Source organism: Pyricularia pennisetigena, assembly GCF_004337985.1.
Source record: "Pyricularia pennisetigena strain Br36 chromosome 4 map unlocalized Pyricularia_pennisetigena_Br36_Scf_6, whole genome shotgun sequence".
Lineage (NCBI taxonomy): Eukaryota > Fungi > Ascomycota > Sordariomycetes > Magnaporthales > Pyriculariaceae > Pyricularia > Pyricularia pennisetigena.
The window spans coordinates 2,994,048-3,009,453 of NW_021940918.1; the positions used below are offsets into that span (position 1 = coordinate 2,994,048).

Below are 15,406 nucleotides of genomic sequence, written 5' to 3' on the forward strand. Positions count from 1 at the left end.
AGTTGGTGGTTGTGTTGGTCAAACCCAGCCGCGACTTTTTTTTTCATATATCGTGAGTCGTCCTGAAACGACGCGCGTTTTAGCGTCGCTGTTTGGGAGGGACAATATATACCATACCATACCGTACATAAAGTAACCATCGAGACGGTATTCATCTGCATGTTGATTTTTGCTCAGTCATTTGTTTGTACTGCTGCCTCGGAATACCGATCGACCTTTTTTTTCTGTGCTATAATGACAGGCTATTTGGTAATTTCGGTTGGTAGTTTCTGCGCTCAACGGCCGCTGTAGCATCCCATCCCATCGCCTGAATTGTAATTTGTATAGGTGAAATATCATATATTTGGTCACTGTTGAGATGGGAGAAAAAAAAAAGGCAGAAAAAGTGCGGTTCGTCTCTTCCTCCACGCACGCCACGAAGCCTTGTTTTTTTTTTTTCTTCCAGAACACCAATATGTCATTCCACAGTCAGTTTCAAGGAGCGGGGGACGACAGAGCAGTGCTGATCCAGACCACGGACAGCGTCTACCCTGCCAAACCGTCCGTACTATCCGCCCGATTCGGGTAACGAGCACCAGCAAGGGATCAAGGGTTTTTTGGGTCAAAAACCGCGACAGGTGCAAGGAAAGAACGGACGAGGCGCGTGTCGGCGGCAGCCCGCGCATGGATCTGCATCTTTCCATGCAGGGATCCAGCACATATGCTTGGACTTTTGGTGGTTTTCTTGGGTATACTCTAGATTGTGTTACGGATAGATATTAGGGATGTTCAGACTTTTCACGGCGAAATTATACTTAGCGCCACGTCCATGAGACGAGTGAATTTTCGAAGAGGCGTCAGCTCATGTACTTGAACTACAAGAAGTAGGCGCACTTTTTAGCCATGTCGATATCTCGCGGGCTTAACATTGAAATTTGCCAGTCTTTCTTTTATCATGGTTGGCTGTACATTTCTCAGTTGATATCGTCGACTACCAAACTCTGAATCAAATTGACAGGTCATGGAATGACTTTGCAAAGACATTCACAACTCTTCCAACTGTCGCTTTAAAAAGCTCAGCGGATGTAAAAGTACACGGTCCTTCGCTTTCACGATAAATGATAAGCAATCCAGTTGCTAGACTAGCAGTAATGTAAGTAGAGTCATATTCGCAAGGATATAGATAGCCAAATGCGCCAGCGTTTTGCCTATTCCCAAAAACAACAACACAAAAAAACCTCATGGACAAAAAACAAACAGACTACAAACATCCCTAAAACACACCCATCATCTCTTCGACGGCTTCGGTCTCCCGCTGGGATGAGTAACCTCCCACTCCCTCCTGACGTCGTCGGCGCCGTGCTTTCCCTTCCTGCCTCTGACGTCCTGCAGGTGCTGGAGGAACTGCGACGAGATCTTGAACTTGCAGTGAACAGAGGACACCTCGACCGTGTTGATCCTGCTACCACCCCTCCAACCACGGCTGCTGCTGCTGCCACTACCGCCGCTGCCGTGGCTGCTCACGCTGCCGCCGTCGCCGCCACGCACATCCCGGGGGAAGCCGTCGCGGTCAAAGAGCTCGGCGAGCAGCGCGGCGTTGTGCGACTGCGTGCAGTAGACAAAGGCGTTTCCGGGCTCGGGGATGGTGACGTAGAGGATGCCGAAGCTGTTCGAGGCCTCGCCCGTGAGCAGCTTGGCCGCCTTGAGGATGTCGGCCCGCGCCGTGCCGGGCGGCAGGCCGTCGAGGTGCACCACGATCCGCTCCACGTAGTCGTGCTCCTGCTCACCGCCCAGATGCGGCGGCGGCCAGATGTCGTCGCTCGTCCCGTGCGCGTAGCCCCATTCTGTCTTGAAGGGGGGAGCGCCGATCTGGTGAAAGGGGTGAGGATCGTTTTGGGTCAGCTTGCTGTTGGTTTTTCTTTTCTGTTTCTTTGGGGGCTTTGGGGCCGACTGATTATGGTGGATACATGACATACCCTGACCAAGGGCCACAGTAGAATGGACCAAAGGATCAGAGTGGGATGACCAAAGTCATTGTGGTATTATTTCCATCATAAGCCGACTTACAGTTAGATACAAGGCCTGTTTTGCCAGCTCTATCTCCAGCCTCTGGTGGTTAAAGGCGTCCTGATAGATCAACGGGCCGTGACCCATGGCTGCTGGTGCTGGGCTCTTTCAGGTGTCTTTGGATGTAACGTAATGCAATGTGAGACACGGATGAAAACAAAAAAAAAAAAACAAAAGTGCTAATCAACAGATTAGCAGCAAGGAGCAGATTTACTGTCAAGAAAACAAAAGGCCATAGGGAGATAACCAGGCAGCATAGAAACGAAGAACCGAGTTGCTGGGATATCAAAAGGCTTCTATAGCTAGACTGGTCAGGCTGAACGTCTTCAAGAACCCAACGCCTGTCCATACAAGACGGGACCGCTCTGTCGGGCTGCGTTGCATCCTCGAACATGCTGCGCGAGCCCAGCTGCACCCAGTCGGTCAAAGCATCCGAGGCTGCGGATGGGCTGGGAGAAGACATGACCGTTCCACAGCACTAGCTCCGTGCTCCTTCGGTGTGATGAAAGGCCTAGAAAGCCCGCATTTGTGAGAGGTTGATGGGATTTATCCGTCGTGAGTTGGCCATCACCAAACCAGTCCATGTAATTCCACGTGTTGGATTTGAGCATTCACGAGACGAGTATGCGGTCAGTGTAGCTCGGGAGCCCAACTGCGCCATGTCCTCGATAGACTCGGGATGGCATTTGACGTGGTGAAGGTTGCTAAGTAGCTTTCCAAAGCGGCCCGATCCAACCAGCACTGAGCCTGGCCCATGTCATGATCGTTGATGAGTTCAACGAGAATCAACCCAGTGGCCAGTGGCCAGGCCACGGAGCACAGCGGCCACGTACGTCGATTTGTTCGCGATTTCCTGTCAATGCTTGTCTTTGGAGGTTTTCGCCCGTGCAGCCAAGGCATGGCCACCTACCATGTGTGACATCCACGACCTGGGTGAGGCGCTCAGGGATACCAGAAGTTGAGGTCGCGATAGGCCATGCGTAGCGCAAAGCAATAGCGGACACACGGCTCTCAAGACTGTGTATGGTCAAGATGTTGTTCCTGCAGGGGATTCTGAATTCTCCGACGCTGGTTCGTGCCTTGCGTTTGGCGCCAATATCGCGAGTTTCATATATTTGCAAGCCTAACAAGCATCCGCCGAGCTCCTTATGGCCAAACGCCATCATGTTGCCTGGCGCATGCAATCTCGACCGTCATATACCTGACGCCGGCCTCGCCTCGCGCAGATCGGGAGCCTGCTTTTGCCAGCAGACGGGCTGAAAACAAGGAACGAACATTAATGGCAAGTGACAAGCCCACGTTTTCGCCCAAAGGGATGGTTTCTTCCTTTGTCCAACCTCAAACAACCTAATGTTAGCTCTCATAGGCCTGCTGACCGGAGAATGGAGGTACTTGAGAACGGCCGGTGCTCGCCCAAGAGTCGACTATATTGAATGCGGGCCGAGCCAATATTGCGCTGATGTCGGTGGCCCTCCATCCAACACCCATAGGTGCACTCCATATCAGAAGCCTGGGATTTCATGACCCCTCCCAGGCATCATCCATATCGACCCGTCCAATCAGCCCTGCTATGCGGATACCCGTGACCCCGGAGCCTGCCACAAGGTCACAGAATCCTTCAACCGCCGGAACCAGACCTTCTGCCGCATGACACAATGTGACAAACCTTTGCCGGTCTTTTTTGACGGCATGCTTGCCGCAAGCAAACAAAAATGTAGCCAAATTCCACTAATTTTTTATTTTATTTTTTCTTCTTTTGCTTTTCCAGTTTTTGTTTTGTTTCTTTTTTTTTACTCTTCTTTTTCTTCTTTTCCTCAACCCTTCACCAGCGCAAAGAGGCCAGCCCCTTCAACGAGACTTGTTTTCGGCTATGTGTGTAACGGAGATTGCAAGCGGGTAATGGCAGAGCCAGTCGGCCCTTGACCGCCCTCTTCCCTCGGCCAAGTCTTTGTACACATGGCCGGTGCCGCCCGAGCCTTCTCTTTATTTTCCAATTGCCGCTCGGGTAGGAGGCGTGCCTTGGTTGTCAAGTAGCATGTCTGATCGAGGACGTTGGAGTCGATCACTCGTAGCGGGTTCAGGCTTCTGGGGACTGGCTTAGTTGCCTAGGTGTAACATGATCTGCAACCGAAAAACAAAAAGAATTCTCCGGACTGCTTCTCGCAACAGTCTAAGGATAGACAGTAGTACACTCCAGTCTTGCTTTGCGTCAACGAGCATAAAGAGCATTCAACGCCACCGCCTCGTATATGCACTCCGCAATCTAACTGGTAATTAGTAACGAGTGTCTTGGGAAATCATTCAAAAATCAAGAAGCATGGCTTTAAAACACCGGACAACGGGCGCGAGGGGCCAAGGATAGACACATAAGTAAAAGCAGCGAGCCAAGATAAGCAAGATAAAAATATATTTACACCGAACATGTCAGGGTGTTGATCAAAAACAGTTGGGCTTTGGCCGATGAAGCAAGCGCCATTCTTTCTTTTCCATAACAGCAACAAGACAAACTAGTCTCCCAGGACCCAAAAAAAGAGATCTAACAATGACAAGAGACGATTAAATAACAATAAGGAATGCAAAAACGGGATATGTAAAAAGAAACGTGGGCAGGAACCATGTATGGCTTGCTGCCCGTAGGCAGTCGTTATGTTGGCTTTTCCTAAGCACATCCGTGAGGAGTGTCACCAGCGTAAATATCATGCCAGTCAACAGTAGGAGATATATGATGTGTGACTTAAGGAAAGCGGAAAATGTCAAGTAAAGAAGGACAAGAAAAGAAGTTTGTACTCCCACAAATGGAAAATGAGAAAAAACGAGCCGTGGCTTCTGCTGGGTACAAAAAGCCCTTCCATGGACTGCTTTCTTCCCGCTGTTCAAATGCTGCAAACGCTCCCGTCCGCCCCTGATTTTGATTCCGATTTTTTTTTTTTTTTTTTTTTGTTCATGTTAATTTCTTAGGTTTGCGAGTGCCGTCGTTTGCCGGCACTCATAATTTACCGCACCTCGGCGACGCTCACGTTTTCTCTCCTCCAGTCATCAGCTTGCCGACTGCCTGAAATCTTTGACATGGACCCAAACCCTGGCATGGACGAGAATCGATTCAGCTTCTTGCCTGCCTTGTGCGTCGGCGACCCGGAGGGCACGTTATCTGTTGTGTATGAAGACCCAACCGTGGCCGACTTGCTGGGCGATGTTGAGGTCGAGTTTGTGGAGCTGCCAGTCGACGCTGGGGTGTTGTAAATGTACTCGCCGTCCACGTACATGGCATTCGACACGAAGGTGGACCTGCGGTTGCGCCTTTTGGTGTAGCGTTGCTCGAGCCTAAACAGCTCAATCTTGGCTTGGATACGTTCAAGGATTCCGGGTGCCATTTTGGATGCGAAGTATATATGACTTTTTTCGGATTTTCTTTGGCCTTTGGTGGGCCTTTTTGGTTCTGTCGTCTGCCTCTGGCGATCCAGTCGTTTCTGCGCGCGCGTCTTGCGTCGGAGGCTGGCGGTGCTAGGGCGATGACTGTGTTGCGTCGCTCAAGATAAATAGGTGCTTCAGGCTCGCAGAGCTCTTGCGTCAGGGAGCAGCGTGCAGAGGATAAGCTACGCCGGATGGACAGGCCGTGATGTCGTTGGCGCTGTTTAGGTTGGGTGTCAGGCGTGAAGATCGCCGCTAGGCACAGGTCTAGAAAGTTTCGCTGAGCACTCGAGCTTCTTATCGAGGCTTGAATGTGGCAAGCTTCTAAAGGTCAGGTGTCGTCAAGAAAACAATGCATGCGGAAGTGGCGCCAGCTGCGATTTGGTGTTTCAGCAAAGTAATATCACAGTTGAGGTATCGAGTCAACACAATGCAGGCCGTGGCTGTGTCGTGTTTCGCGGTTGAATCGGTTGTCAGGATTCTTTTTGGTTATTTTATTTATTTATTTTATTCTCAAGTTGTTTTTTTTTTTTTTTTCAAAAGAGCGACAAAGGTTTGGTCTGATGTACGAGAATGAGAGGACTCAAAGGATTATATCCCGAAAATAAGGCGGGGGATTTGTCAGTCGCCTGCCTACCTGGGTAGAAGAGAAGCGTAAGAAACCAAAGAAAACCAATCCAAGAGAAAAAAAAAAGAGGCTGCGAAAGGTTTTCTTGCTAACGACCCAAGTGGTAGAAGATATGAGATGAGATGGGCAGCAAGACCAGCCAGGGAGTTGACCAGGGAATGGATGAGCACATTGGGAAGTGGATCCAATTCGTCCAATCGCAGATCCGATGTAGGAAAGAGCTGCCATCTTGAGGCAAGCTCCACGGTTTTTTTGGTCTCTTTTGGGCGGAGGACAGTAGCCACGACCCACAGCCAAGCTCACCTTGCCAAGCCCGGCGTCGCATTTCCCCTTGTTCGCTCTTCTCCACCTTGTCACACCCAGAGTGTCGACAGCAAGGACAATCCTTTGCATTTTGTTCCTCCGCTAACCTCTTTGCGCTTGGATATGCGGGGTTCTTGCAAAGTATTGGCCTGGGGTCGACAGGAAGCTGAGAAGGATAGATAGTGCGAGGCGGTTGCACCTATCTACTATGGTACTGCAGTATGCAGGTAAAATACATTGGTCGCAACTCTATTATGCAAGGTACATGTAATTACTACGAGCACGTAGTAGGCAAGTTAGGTACACTAACCCATGCGTCAGGTCTGTAACAGCAGAATGCTCATGCATGTTTTGCCGACTAGGATGCAAGCAAGCCAAGCTCAATTGCCAAAAAAATCGTCAAAATGCAAGTCAAAAATCTAAAAATTAATCGCGTCAGGTATCTTAATACGAGTACATTCGTCGTAAATATTTATCCTTTCGTACGATATTTAATCCCTCCCAATGCCATGCTAGGATGACTTGCCGTCCGATGTCACGTCATGCGGATTCACGCCTCATGAAAACCACGAGAGCAAATGCAGGGGCAGAGGGGGCAGAGCTGTAGAACAATGGAACACTGCACTTCCACTCACCCAATGTCCCCATCACAAGTTGAATGCGGGGCATTTTGGCGGATTCGCGAATAACCTTTGGGGCTAGGGGCGGGTTGAGCGCTAACCAACCTTTTCTTTTTTTTTTTTTTTTTTCTTGTTCGGATTGCGCAAATGATCTACATTTATTTGGCGGCAGACTGGCAGTAGGCGTTTTTTTTTTTTCACCACCAGCAGTAAAGTGTTTAATATTTGCCGCTACTGGTCCGCATGGGCCAGGCGACCGACTCGGTTCTCTGCCCTAATTACTCGCCTTGCACTAGGTATCCGTAGTCTACCCGATGAAGTATCTAGTCCTACAGTAGTCTAATCCAAGACCTCAATCAATTTAGAAAGTCGCCGACCGGTAGGAGGGTGTCGCGTGGGGGAAGATCCAAACTCCAAAGGGAATTTAATTTGCAAAAAGGAGTGCGACACTGCGGGGGTCTACCTTGGCGCATGCGAGTCTTATCTGTTGGGGCCCGGCTCGCCCGCATCCAAATGAGGAGACCTACTGGTAATAATCCCGACAGGCCGACGACATAATTATTCTGTGCAGGTAATAGATGGACTGACTACCTATGGGGTATGGGCAGCTATCAAATGGCCAGTTCAACAGCGGAAACATTACATTTATTTAACGCTCAACCGTCGAATGTACTTTTGGAGGCGAGAAATGGACTTCGGTACAATCATAAGCAAGATGGTAGCACTAAAACAAGCCAAGTTTCCCGATTGTTTCTAACCAAAGTCACGAATTACATGATCACCAGATATATTCGTCTGATATATAGAAAAAGGGGGTATAAAAGTCCTAATATAAGAAAGAAACGCCCCACTGCAACCTTTGCCGTGGAGTGATGAATGGACAGGAATATAAATTTCACATGCCTGCCAACCAGCTAATATATGCTTCAAGCTCGGCGACCTTTTAAGGACACCGAGCTCTCATCTCAATACTGATCTTTGCATATCCTTTACCTGCCCACCTTGTCATCCCCAGGGACGGAAGGCTCTTCAGCGTGTTCAACCCCAAGCCTGGGGCTCGTCACAGGCTGCGTCTGCTTGTCCTCAACCTTTTCGTCGACCTTGGCGGCTGCCGGAGCCTCGGCCAAGTCCTCGTCCTCGGCCATCTGGTACAGCGGCGGGAAGTGGTCGACGTCCTGGCGCAGGATGTGCTTCTTCAAGTACCACGGCAACTTATCCGTGTAGTACTTGGCGTGGTCGCGGTTGCTCACTCCAAAGACCACGTCGAGCTCCTCAAGGGTGAGGTTCTTGGTTTCGGGCAGCAAGAAGTACGCAAATATCCAGCCAAAGATGTTCCATCCCGCGTACCAGCAGAAAGCACCAGTAGGACCAAAGGCAGTCTCGAGCGCAGGCCAGGAGAAGGAGATGATGAAGTTGAAGCCCCAAGTGATAGCAGTAGCGCTACTCATACCGATGTCGCGGATGTGCAGCGGGAAAGCCTCTGCAGAGTAGGTGAAAGGAACAGGGCCCTCTCCGGGTGAGTAAACCATCATGAAAAGCTAGAGTCCATTATGTCAGCGCTCTTTGCTGTCGATCTTCCAAAACAGAGTCCGCCTGATGAGCAACCAGTAAACTTACGTAGATACCAGTGGCAATGCAACCGAGGCGCGCCGGATTAGATTCGGGTATGAGGAATGAGAAGCCGGTAAAGAACAACATGAGAGCCATGAGCGGGAAGGTAACGAGAAGTAGGTTGCGTCGCCCAAAGGTATCAATGGTGTATATGGCTGGGATTGCAAACAAAAAGTTGATTGCTCCGCCACCCAAAGAAGTTAGAAGCGCCTCATTGCGTGAAAAGCCAGCGTTTTGGAAAATCGCCGTCGAGTAGTAAGCAATGACGTTGACTGTATTGATATATGGCCAAGATCAGTATGACATTCTTGTTGCGCCTACGTAGACAGTGCAAGGAAGCTTCTGAGACTCACCTCCGCAGAATTGTTGCATGAACATGACAAACCATGACGACTGAGCGGCGCGGCGGTTACGGCGGACGGTGAAAAACTCCTTGAGCAGATTGCGGCCTTCGCGCTGCGCTTGCTCGATTTCCAGGAGCTTGTAGGCGTAGTACATGTCTCGCGCGGCCTGGCATTCAAGGTACCGCAGTCTGCGTACAGCCGAATATGCCTTGGTAAATTCACCTCGCTCCATGTACCTGGTGATATTCGAATAAATTAGTTGTGATTTCCCCGGGTTTGAGCGGGCTCAAGTGGGCAAGCCTTACCATCTGGGACTCTCCGGGCAAAAGTAAACCTGGATCATGACGAGGAAGGGAGGGATCGAGGTCGACGCCAGCATCCAACGCCACTGGGTGTTCTCGCCGAGGAAGTCAACATTCGCAAAGGCCACCGAAGCGACAAAGCCCAACATGATACCAAACGCGGTCCACATCTGCAAGAAAATTAGCGTCGAGGTCAGTTTGAAGACGACCTAGGAGTCGGACTAACCTGCCACTGCATAGTAAGTGCACCCCTGATGGCCTTTGGTGTACATTCGGCAGAGTAGACGGGAGTGGTGCTGGACTTGGCACCAACGGCAAAACCAAGGGCGAATCGAGCGATAAGAAGGTTGTACCAAGTATCGGCTGCTGCCATCCAGAAACCAGTCACAGTAGATATAAAGCAAGAGATGAAGATCGTGCCCCTTCGTCCAGTCCACTTGTTCAGGATAGGGTTCGTCCAGCAACCAATCAAGGCAGAGCAGAGGTAAGGGGCTCCGTTCAGTAGGCCGCGCATAAGGTCATCATTGATGTCGAATGTCTCATAGTAGAACTCCTGATAATGTGTCAGCAGGAAGACCCAATTGCATCGTCCGGAAGGCCCAAGTTGTTCCACATACCTGCGCTCCATTGACGGCCGTTTGATCCATTCCTTGCACGATGGCACTTCCTGCACACAGGGAACAAAGAAAGTATAGCATGAACGGCTGGTGCCATCTGTTCTTGACCTCCTTGCGAAGGGTTTCCTTCTCCTGTTCAGTGATGAGGTCTAGTTGCTCAAATCCCGTCTCGTTGTTTTGCACCTTGGCGAGCATGGCGCCTTTTCTAAAGGCATCACGGTGCTCAGTTAAGCCCTTCTCCTCGACAAAGCGGTCTGCGTCGGCAATGATCTGAGCGTCTGTCAATCCAGCCAAGGGGTTCTTGAGCAAGGCCCCAACTGTCGCCTTCTGCTGACCCGCGATCTGGTTGGAGATGACACCGCCCTGCCCGGAAACGGCTCCGCTTTTCTCGGTGTTGTTGTAAGTAGCAGCTGTACTGCCACTGCTGGACCTTCTTGGGCCAGAGGAGTCAATGCCGCTGACTTCTGGAGGCATGGGGGCCTCATCATCCACTCTCGGAGGCGGCATAATGTGTGTTTGGTGCTTAAAAGATCTTGTCGCCTTTTTGTTAAATATGATATGGTGCAAAAACCTTTGCTAAAGGCCAGAAAAGGTCAAAGGGGATTTTCCTATGACCCTAGGGGTGTCGATATGGAAGAGGGATGCAAGACAGCAGATCAAATATTGGCATGTCCGCCAACCTGGGGAAGGGGAATGGCGATATTTGAAGAATCTGGTTCTTCCCCAGAACCCCGGATCTCTCTCTCCACATTTGGAAGGCCCGATTATTTCTTCAGGTCACACGAGTAGGTCCAAGAGGAGGCCACAATACGCCAAGCTGGGCCAAGAGTTATGATGCTGTTCGCGCCAGTCCGTTGGACAGGCTGGAGTGGGCACCGGCAAGGTCGGGCATACGCCGAGAAATGACATTTGGTGTTTTGGGAAAGCACTGTGCGTGGGTCACAAGTCATGGTCCAGTATGTTCCAGACCGACACAATACTGAGAATCATCAAATACCTAGGTACTAGGTAGGCATGGTTTGCATGGGCGATGGAGACGATTTTTGCTTCTCCAGAAGCCGGCTGTTCCTGAGCAAGCATAGTCAAAGCCTCGCAAAGAGTATACATGGACACCTTTGATTTGATGAATGAACGGGCGGATTAGATGGCCTTTCATGGTGGGCAGACAAGTACCTCCCGAGTGGACGGGGAGACAAAAAGCCCAAGATCTTACCAAGCTCGCACCAAGGGCTTGTCCTTTCAGGGCCGACAGAGGCAAGAAAAAGAAATAAGTGCCGTGGTGACGATCGAAAGGCCAGAAACCCTGAGAGGACCCTTCATTCCTGGTTTCTCGTGGTTTCTGACTTTCCGTTGCTGACACAGGAGAATGACGCCGGTCTCTTGGCACCCCTTAGCAAAGCATGTGGTTGCTTACGACTGTCGATGTTGGGCTCAGTGGGAACAAAGTGCGCGAAAAAATTCAAGAACGGTCATGATGGACGACAGCCGTGACAGCTTATAGGACCAACAAACGTCATTCTCAGCCTTGAGGCGTGGGCGGCAAGCGGAGTCACAGTGCCGGTACCCGCCCGGTTGCGGTGGACACTCGGGATAGCGGCGACATTATGGGTTGGGTCCCCGGGGTCTGTAATGCGCGGCGATGGGGCGGTTGGGCTTGGTTTGTATAAAGATCGCCACACGTGCAGATTGAATCCTTCCATGGTAGCAAATGGCATGTCGATGCTGTCAACTTGCCTCTTATCGTCTCACCCAGGCCGACAGCCCGATAATTAACGGGCGGTCGGACTGGAAAAAGCCCAGCGATTGAGAGGAAGTTCACGAATGTTGGTAGAATTTGCTTGGCGGTTGCCAGTCTCACGGGGGTTAAAATTTGCAGAACCATAAACTCTGGTATTCTCGGGCATGCTCCATGACGTCACAGCAGCTGCTAAGAAGGCTGCATTCGCGGTGACTTGCTCTCGCCTTTCTTTTTTCCCTTTTGGTTTTGTGTCCGTCATTTTCTCTTGCAGCACAAACAATTTCACAGTCCAAATATTACACCCAGACAATCCATGTGGTTGATCAATTCGTGTCTAAAGCAAGCCAGGCATGGCGCAATGATATCTTCCGCGCAAATAGGAAAAAAAAAAAAAAAAAACACAATCTCACCTGGAAGCCTCGTGGTATTTACTTGCCTCTGCGTTCTAGATGAGATAGTCTGAGCTTTTATTGGTATTTCTTGATTGACATCCAGGAACTGAATCTATGGCAAAAGCCATTCTGTGACCTGGCACCATCCTCACATCACAAACCACAAAAGGCTGCAACCATTAATATGCGTTAGAGGAGCAAACAAGTGCGATCGGCACCCCGGTCCAACCCCGAGATCCCATACGTTCCTGGAGAAATAAACGGCGGGGTGGGTAGGATATGACCTTTACTGCTAGTACCTGGAATTGGATACACCCTACGCGCCCATTCCGTCAATTTCATTATGCAAACCCTTTCAGAAAAGTGGTCCTGCATACGAGACATGGAATGGAGAGCTGAAATCCCCAGACTACCACTGGATCAGGGTCCGGAGGGAACAACAATCTTCCCCAGAGCCCTAATCTAGACCGTCGCAACATGTCTTGGCCAAACGAATCTTGATGATTGTCTTGCGATCATCACCACGGATCAGCGCGCTGTCTTAGACAGCCTCATTCTTCAGCGGCCGCCCGTCTGCTAAAACATGGGATTTGGATGGACAAATCCCTATGATTTCGCCGAGTCCTTTGACGAAATCGGGAAAAAGTAGAGAGATGAATTAAATTTGCTTCACAGCCACAGAGCAAAGACAAAAGTGGGATTGCCGCAAAGTAATAGAAAATGACTTGGAGTACGCACTCTCTTTCTTGATTCGACTGGTCATTCTTAGCCATAGCAACGGCCTATAAACGAGTACGAAGTCTTCATTATTTAAATCAAGGCCGTCACCAGACGGATGGTAATAGCGTAAATTTAATGCATTTTGGGCTGCAGTTGTGATCACGTCTCTGCTGGCTGGAATAATCCGTGTCGGCAGCAACCACATCGAGATTTCTGAGAATCTTGTACCAGGTCTGTGCCAGCATATCCCATCGCCGCCGTGATCCAGCCAGCATCTTCCACCATCTTTCGCCAACGGCGGGAGCAAATATAGCCAAGCCACGTTATGCATACCGTTCACCTGGTCCTTTTCCTGACCGCGGCCATTGGTCCCGCTGCTAGCCCTCAATCTGGCGTGGTGTCGGCAATACCATCGATCGGGATCTCTACCTTGACCAACAACACCAAACTCGAATCTGTCCGTCTTCTTCCGCCAGAACTCACGCGGGAAACACGACCGTCAGCCGAGTGCCTCGACGTCAACGGCGGTGAGCTACAGTGCTGCCGGACTTTGCAATCAGGAGACCAAGAGTTGGTACGATGGCTTGCCAAGACGTACGAATACAACATGACGCCTGACGTTGTCAACGGCTTGAACTGTAGGTTTGTCCATATGTTCTTGAGAGGGGCATCAAGTGTGCAGAGCTGACCATAGCTGGTTGGGCGTGCTCCAGGCGATGGAGAGGTTGAAAGCTGCACTGGAGTCAAGATGTGTTGTCGAATTACCAAGTTGGTGAGTTTTTATCAAGTGCTTCCATCATGAGACAAACGCATGCCAAGAGATAATGCTGATACAAATCCACCGATAGTCTCCCTTGCTGTCGCTGTGGTGCGAGCCTCCCAATGACAAGACGCCATAGTATGCTGCTGGTTAATGTAAATGGAAAGGCGGAAATTAGAGGCAGAAGAGAAAGAAAGCAAAGAAACTAATGGCAGATGTTCGAAGTAGAGCGTTTCTCCTTCTAGATAGTCTTTCCCATCTCTATTTTGCCAATGCATAATGTAATAGTACAAATTGAACGGGCCGACCGTATCCCCAATCAGCTCAACGGCCCCTGAAGTAGATGCGATGCCCACCGAACCGACTCCTAACACAACAATATATGCTTTATGATGGTACATCATATGAAAACAAGAAAAGAAGGGAAACATGTGCAATGTTGTAAATGCTAATACATTACTTCTTGCGCTTCAAAGTTTTGGCGGCCATTTCAATCAGGCCGTCCTTGGCTTCGGAATCAGGAAAATGGCTGATGGCCTCGATGGCCTGCTCGGAATATGTCTGGGCAAGAGCACGGGTTTGCTCGATGCCATCACTTGCTAGGACAATCTCGCGTGCCTAATCATTGTGAGTCAGTAAAGTAATTAAGCACGGTTTGTATTGAGCGATAATTTTCGGAATACTCACCCTTGTCACATCACCCTCCTGAGAAAATTTGCGCCCAACCAGCTCACCGAGCTCCGGGTGATCCTTCCAAGCAAACAACAATGGAGCAGTCGCCAGACCAAGTTCCAAATCTGCGCCGGCCGGCTTGCCCAAATCGACCGCAGACACCGTGTAATCCAGCATGTCATCCACCAGCTGGAAAGCCAAGCCGAGGTTTTTACCAAACGCGTATGCGGCGTCGACAGTTTGCGCATCTGCGCCACCCAGCAAAGCCGACGCACGACAGCTCTTGCTAATGAGTGAGGCCGTCTTGAGGTACGTCTTTTGCAGGTAGTACGTCAGTGCATCCTCGCTCCAGACCGGCCTCGACTCATCCCGCGACGTGTTCTTCAGTTGCATGAACTCTCCCTCGACGAGGTTTGCAATGACGGTGGCCAGGAGCTCTGTCACTTCGGCATCGCGCAGCCGTGCCAGCGCAACCGATGCCCTCCCGAGCAGGAAATCTCCTCCCAGGACTGCCATTTTGTTACCAAACTCGAGATTGGCAGATGGTGACCCACGTCTGGACTCGGAGTGATCAATGACATCGTCGTGCAGCAGTGAGGCGGTATGTATCAGCTCCGTGATCTCTGCTAGCCGTCTTTGCGACGGTAGGATGTCGGGGTCTGAGTGGGAGGACATGTCGGATTGGTTGTCAAGCGCTTGAATGGAGGAAGATGGGTTCGCGTCGCCGAGCACTCCAATTGGTGATATTGAGGTGTCGATGCCGGCGGCAGACTGGATGTATTGTTGCCTGGGTGCTTTCGGGCAGAGAGATGTAGCTCTTGACATGAGGAGCACGATTAGGGGGCGGACGTGCTTGCCCTCAGCCTGGGTATAGTATTTCGCGACTCGGTCAAGTGATGGGTGTCCGGATCCAAGAAGCTTTCGTATGTTGCCGGTCAGAAACTTCATTTCCTTGGCAACGATGCGTAAAGGATCGATCCCCAGGTCGGTTTTTGTGGCTCTGCTGATGGCGTTGGTGACGACGTTGCCGGCCACCGAGACGGCGGCGGCCCATGCTGAAGATCTCCTCCTTGATGAGTGGTATGCAGATATTGATTGCGGCAGTAACGGCGACCTTGCTGCCGCCACTGTCCTTGCGCACTCCGAACATGTCGGCGTCCACCTGCGAGTTGAGGTGGTTGTGCTTCGGAAAATCGAAGCTCCCGATCGCAACATGGCGCGTCGGATGGAGGACAACAGGAAGAC

At 50.6% G+C, this 15,406-nt stretch overlaps 6 protein-coding genes across 6 annotated transcripts; 2 read left to right on the forward strand and 4 right to left on the reverse strand.

Moving 5' to 3' along the window:
- Positions 1 to 1,266: 1,266 nt before the first annotated feature.
- On the reverse strand, positions 1,267 to 2,133 carry PpBr36_06481 (uncharacterized protein; the record flags this gene model as incomplete). Its single annotated transcript, XM_029893626.1, has 2 exons — positions 1,267 to 1,848; positions 2,047 to 2,133. The coding sequence occupies 2 exons, from the start codon at positions 2,131 to 2,133 to the stop codon at positions 1,267 to 1,269; spliced, it is 669 nt and encodes a 222-aa protein (XP_029746097.1).
- Positions 2,134 to 5,039: 2,906 nt separating this feature from the next.
- Positions 5,040 to 5,417, reverse strand: PpBr36_06482 (uncharacterized protein; the record flags this gene model as incomplete). The annotated part of the gene is made up of 1 exon (XM_029893627.1): positions 5,040 to 5,417. The coding sequence occupies one exon, from the start codon at positions 5,415 to 5,417 to the stop codon at positions 5,040 to 5,042; it is 378 nt and encodes a 125-aa protein (XP_029746098.1).
- Positions 5,418 to 7,994: 2,577 nt separating this feature from the next.
- On the reverse strand, positions 7,995 to 10,386 carry PpBr36_06483 (uncharacterized protein; the record flags this gene model as incomplete). The annotated part of the gene is made up of 6 exons (XM_029893628.1): positions 7,995 to 8,543; positions 8,623 to 8,888; positions 8,970 to 9,196; positions 9,266 to 9,432; positions 9,489 to 9,815; positions 9,880 to 10,386. 6 exons carry the CDS (start codon positions 10,384 to 10,386, stop codon positions 7,995 to 7,997), a joined length of 2,043 nt encoding a protein of 680 aa, XP_029746140.1.
- Positions 10,387 to 11,301: 915 nt separating this feature from the next.
- On the forward strand, positions 11,302 to 11,648 carry PpBr36_06484 (uncharacterized protein; the record flags this gene model as incomplete). Its single annotated transcript, XM_029893629.1, has 3 exons — positions 11,302 to 11,324; positions 11,403 to 11,483; positions 11,585 to 11,648. The coding sequence occupies 3 exons, from the start codon at positions 11,302 to 11,304 to the stop codon at positions 11,646 to 11,648; spliced, it is 168 nt and encodes a 55-aa protein (XP_029746100.1).
- A 1,406-nt stretch (positions 11,649 to 13,054) lies between these two features.
- Positions 13,055 to 13,628, forward strand: PpBr36_06485 (uncharacterized protein; the record flags this gene model as incomplete). The annotated part of the gene is made up of 3 exons (XM_029893630.1): positions 13,055 to 13,367; positions 13,443 to 13,501; positions 13,578 to 13,628. The coding sequence occupies 3 exons, from the start codon at positions 13,055 to 13,057 to the stop codon at positions 13,626 to 13,628; spliced, it is 423 nt and encodes a 140-aa protein (XP_029746101.1).
- A 317-nt stretch (positions 13,629 to 13,945) lies between these two features.
- On the reverse strand, positions 13,946 to 15,376 carry PpBr36_06486 (uncharacterized protein; the record flags this gene model as incomplete). The annotated part of the gene is made up of 2 exons (XM_029893631.1): positions 13,946 to 14,107; positions 14,177 to 15,376. 2 exons carry the CDS (start codon positions 15,374 to 15,376, stop codon positions 13,946 to 13,948), a joined length of 1,362 nt encoding a protein of 453 aa, XP_029746102.1.
- Between the last annotated feature and the right edge of the window lie 30 nt (positions 15,377 to 15,406).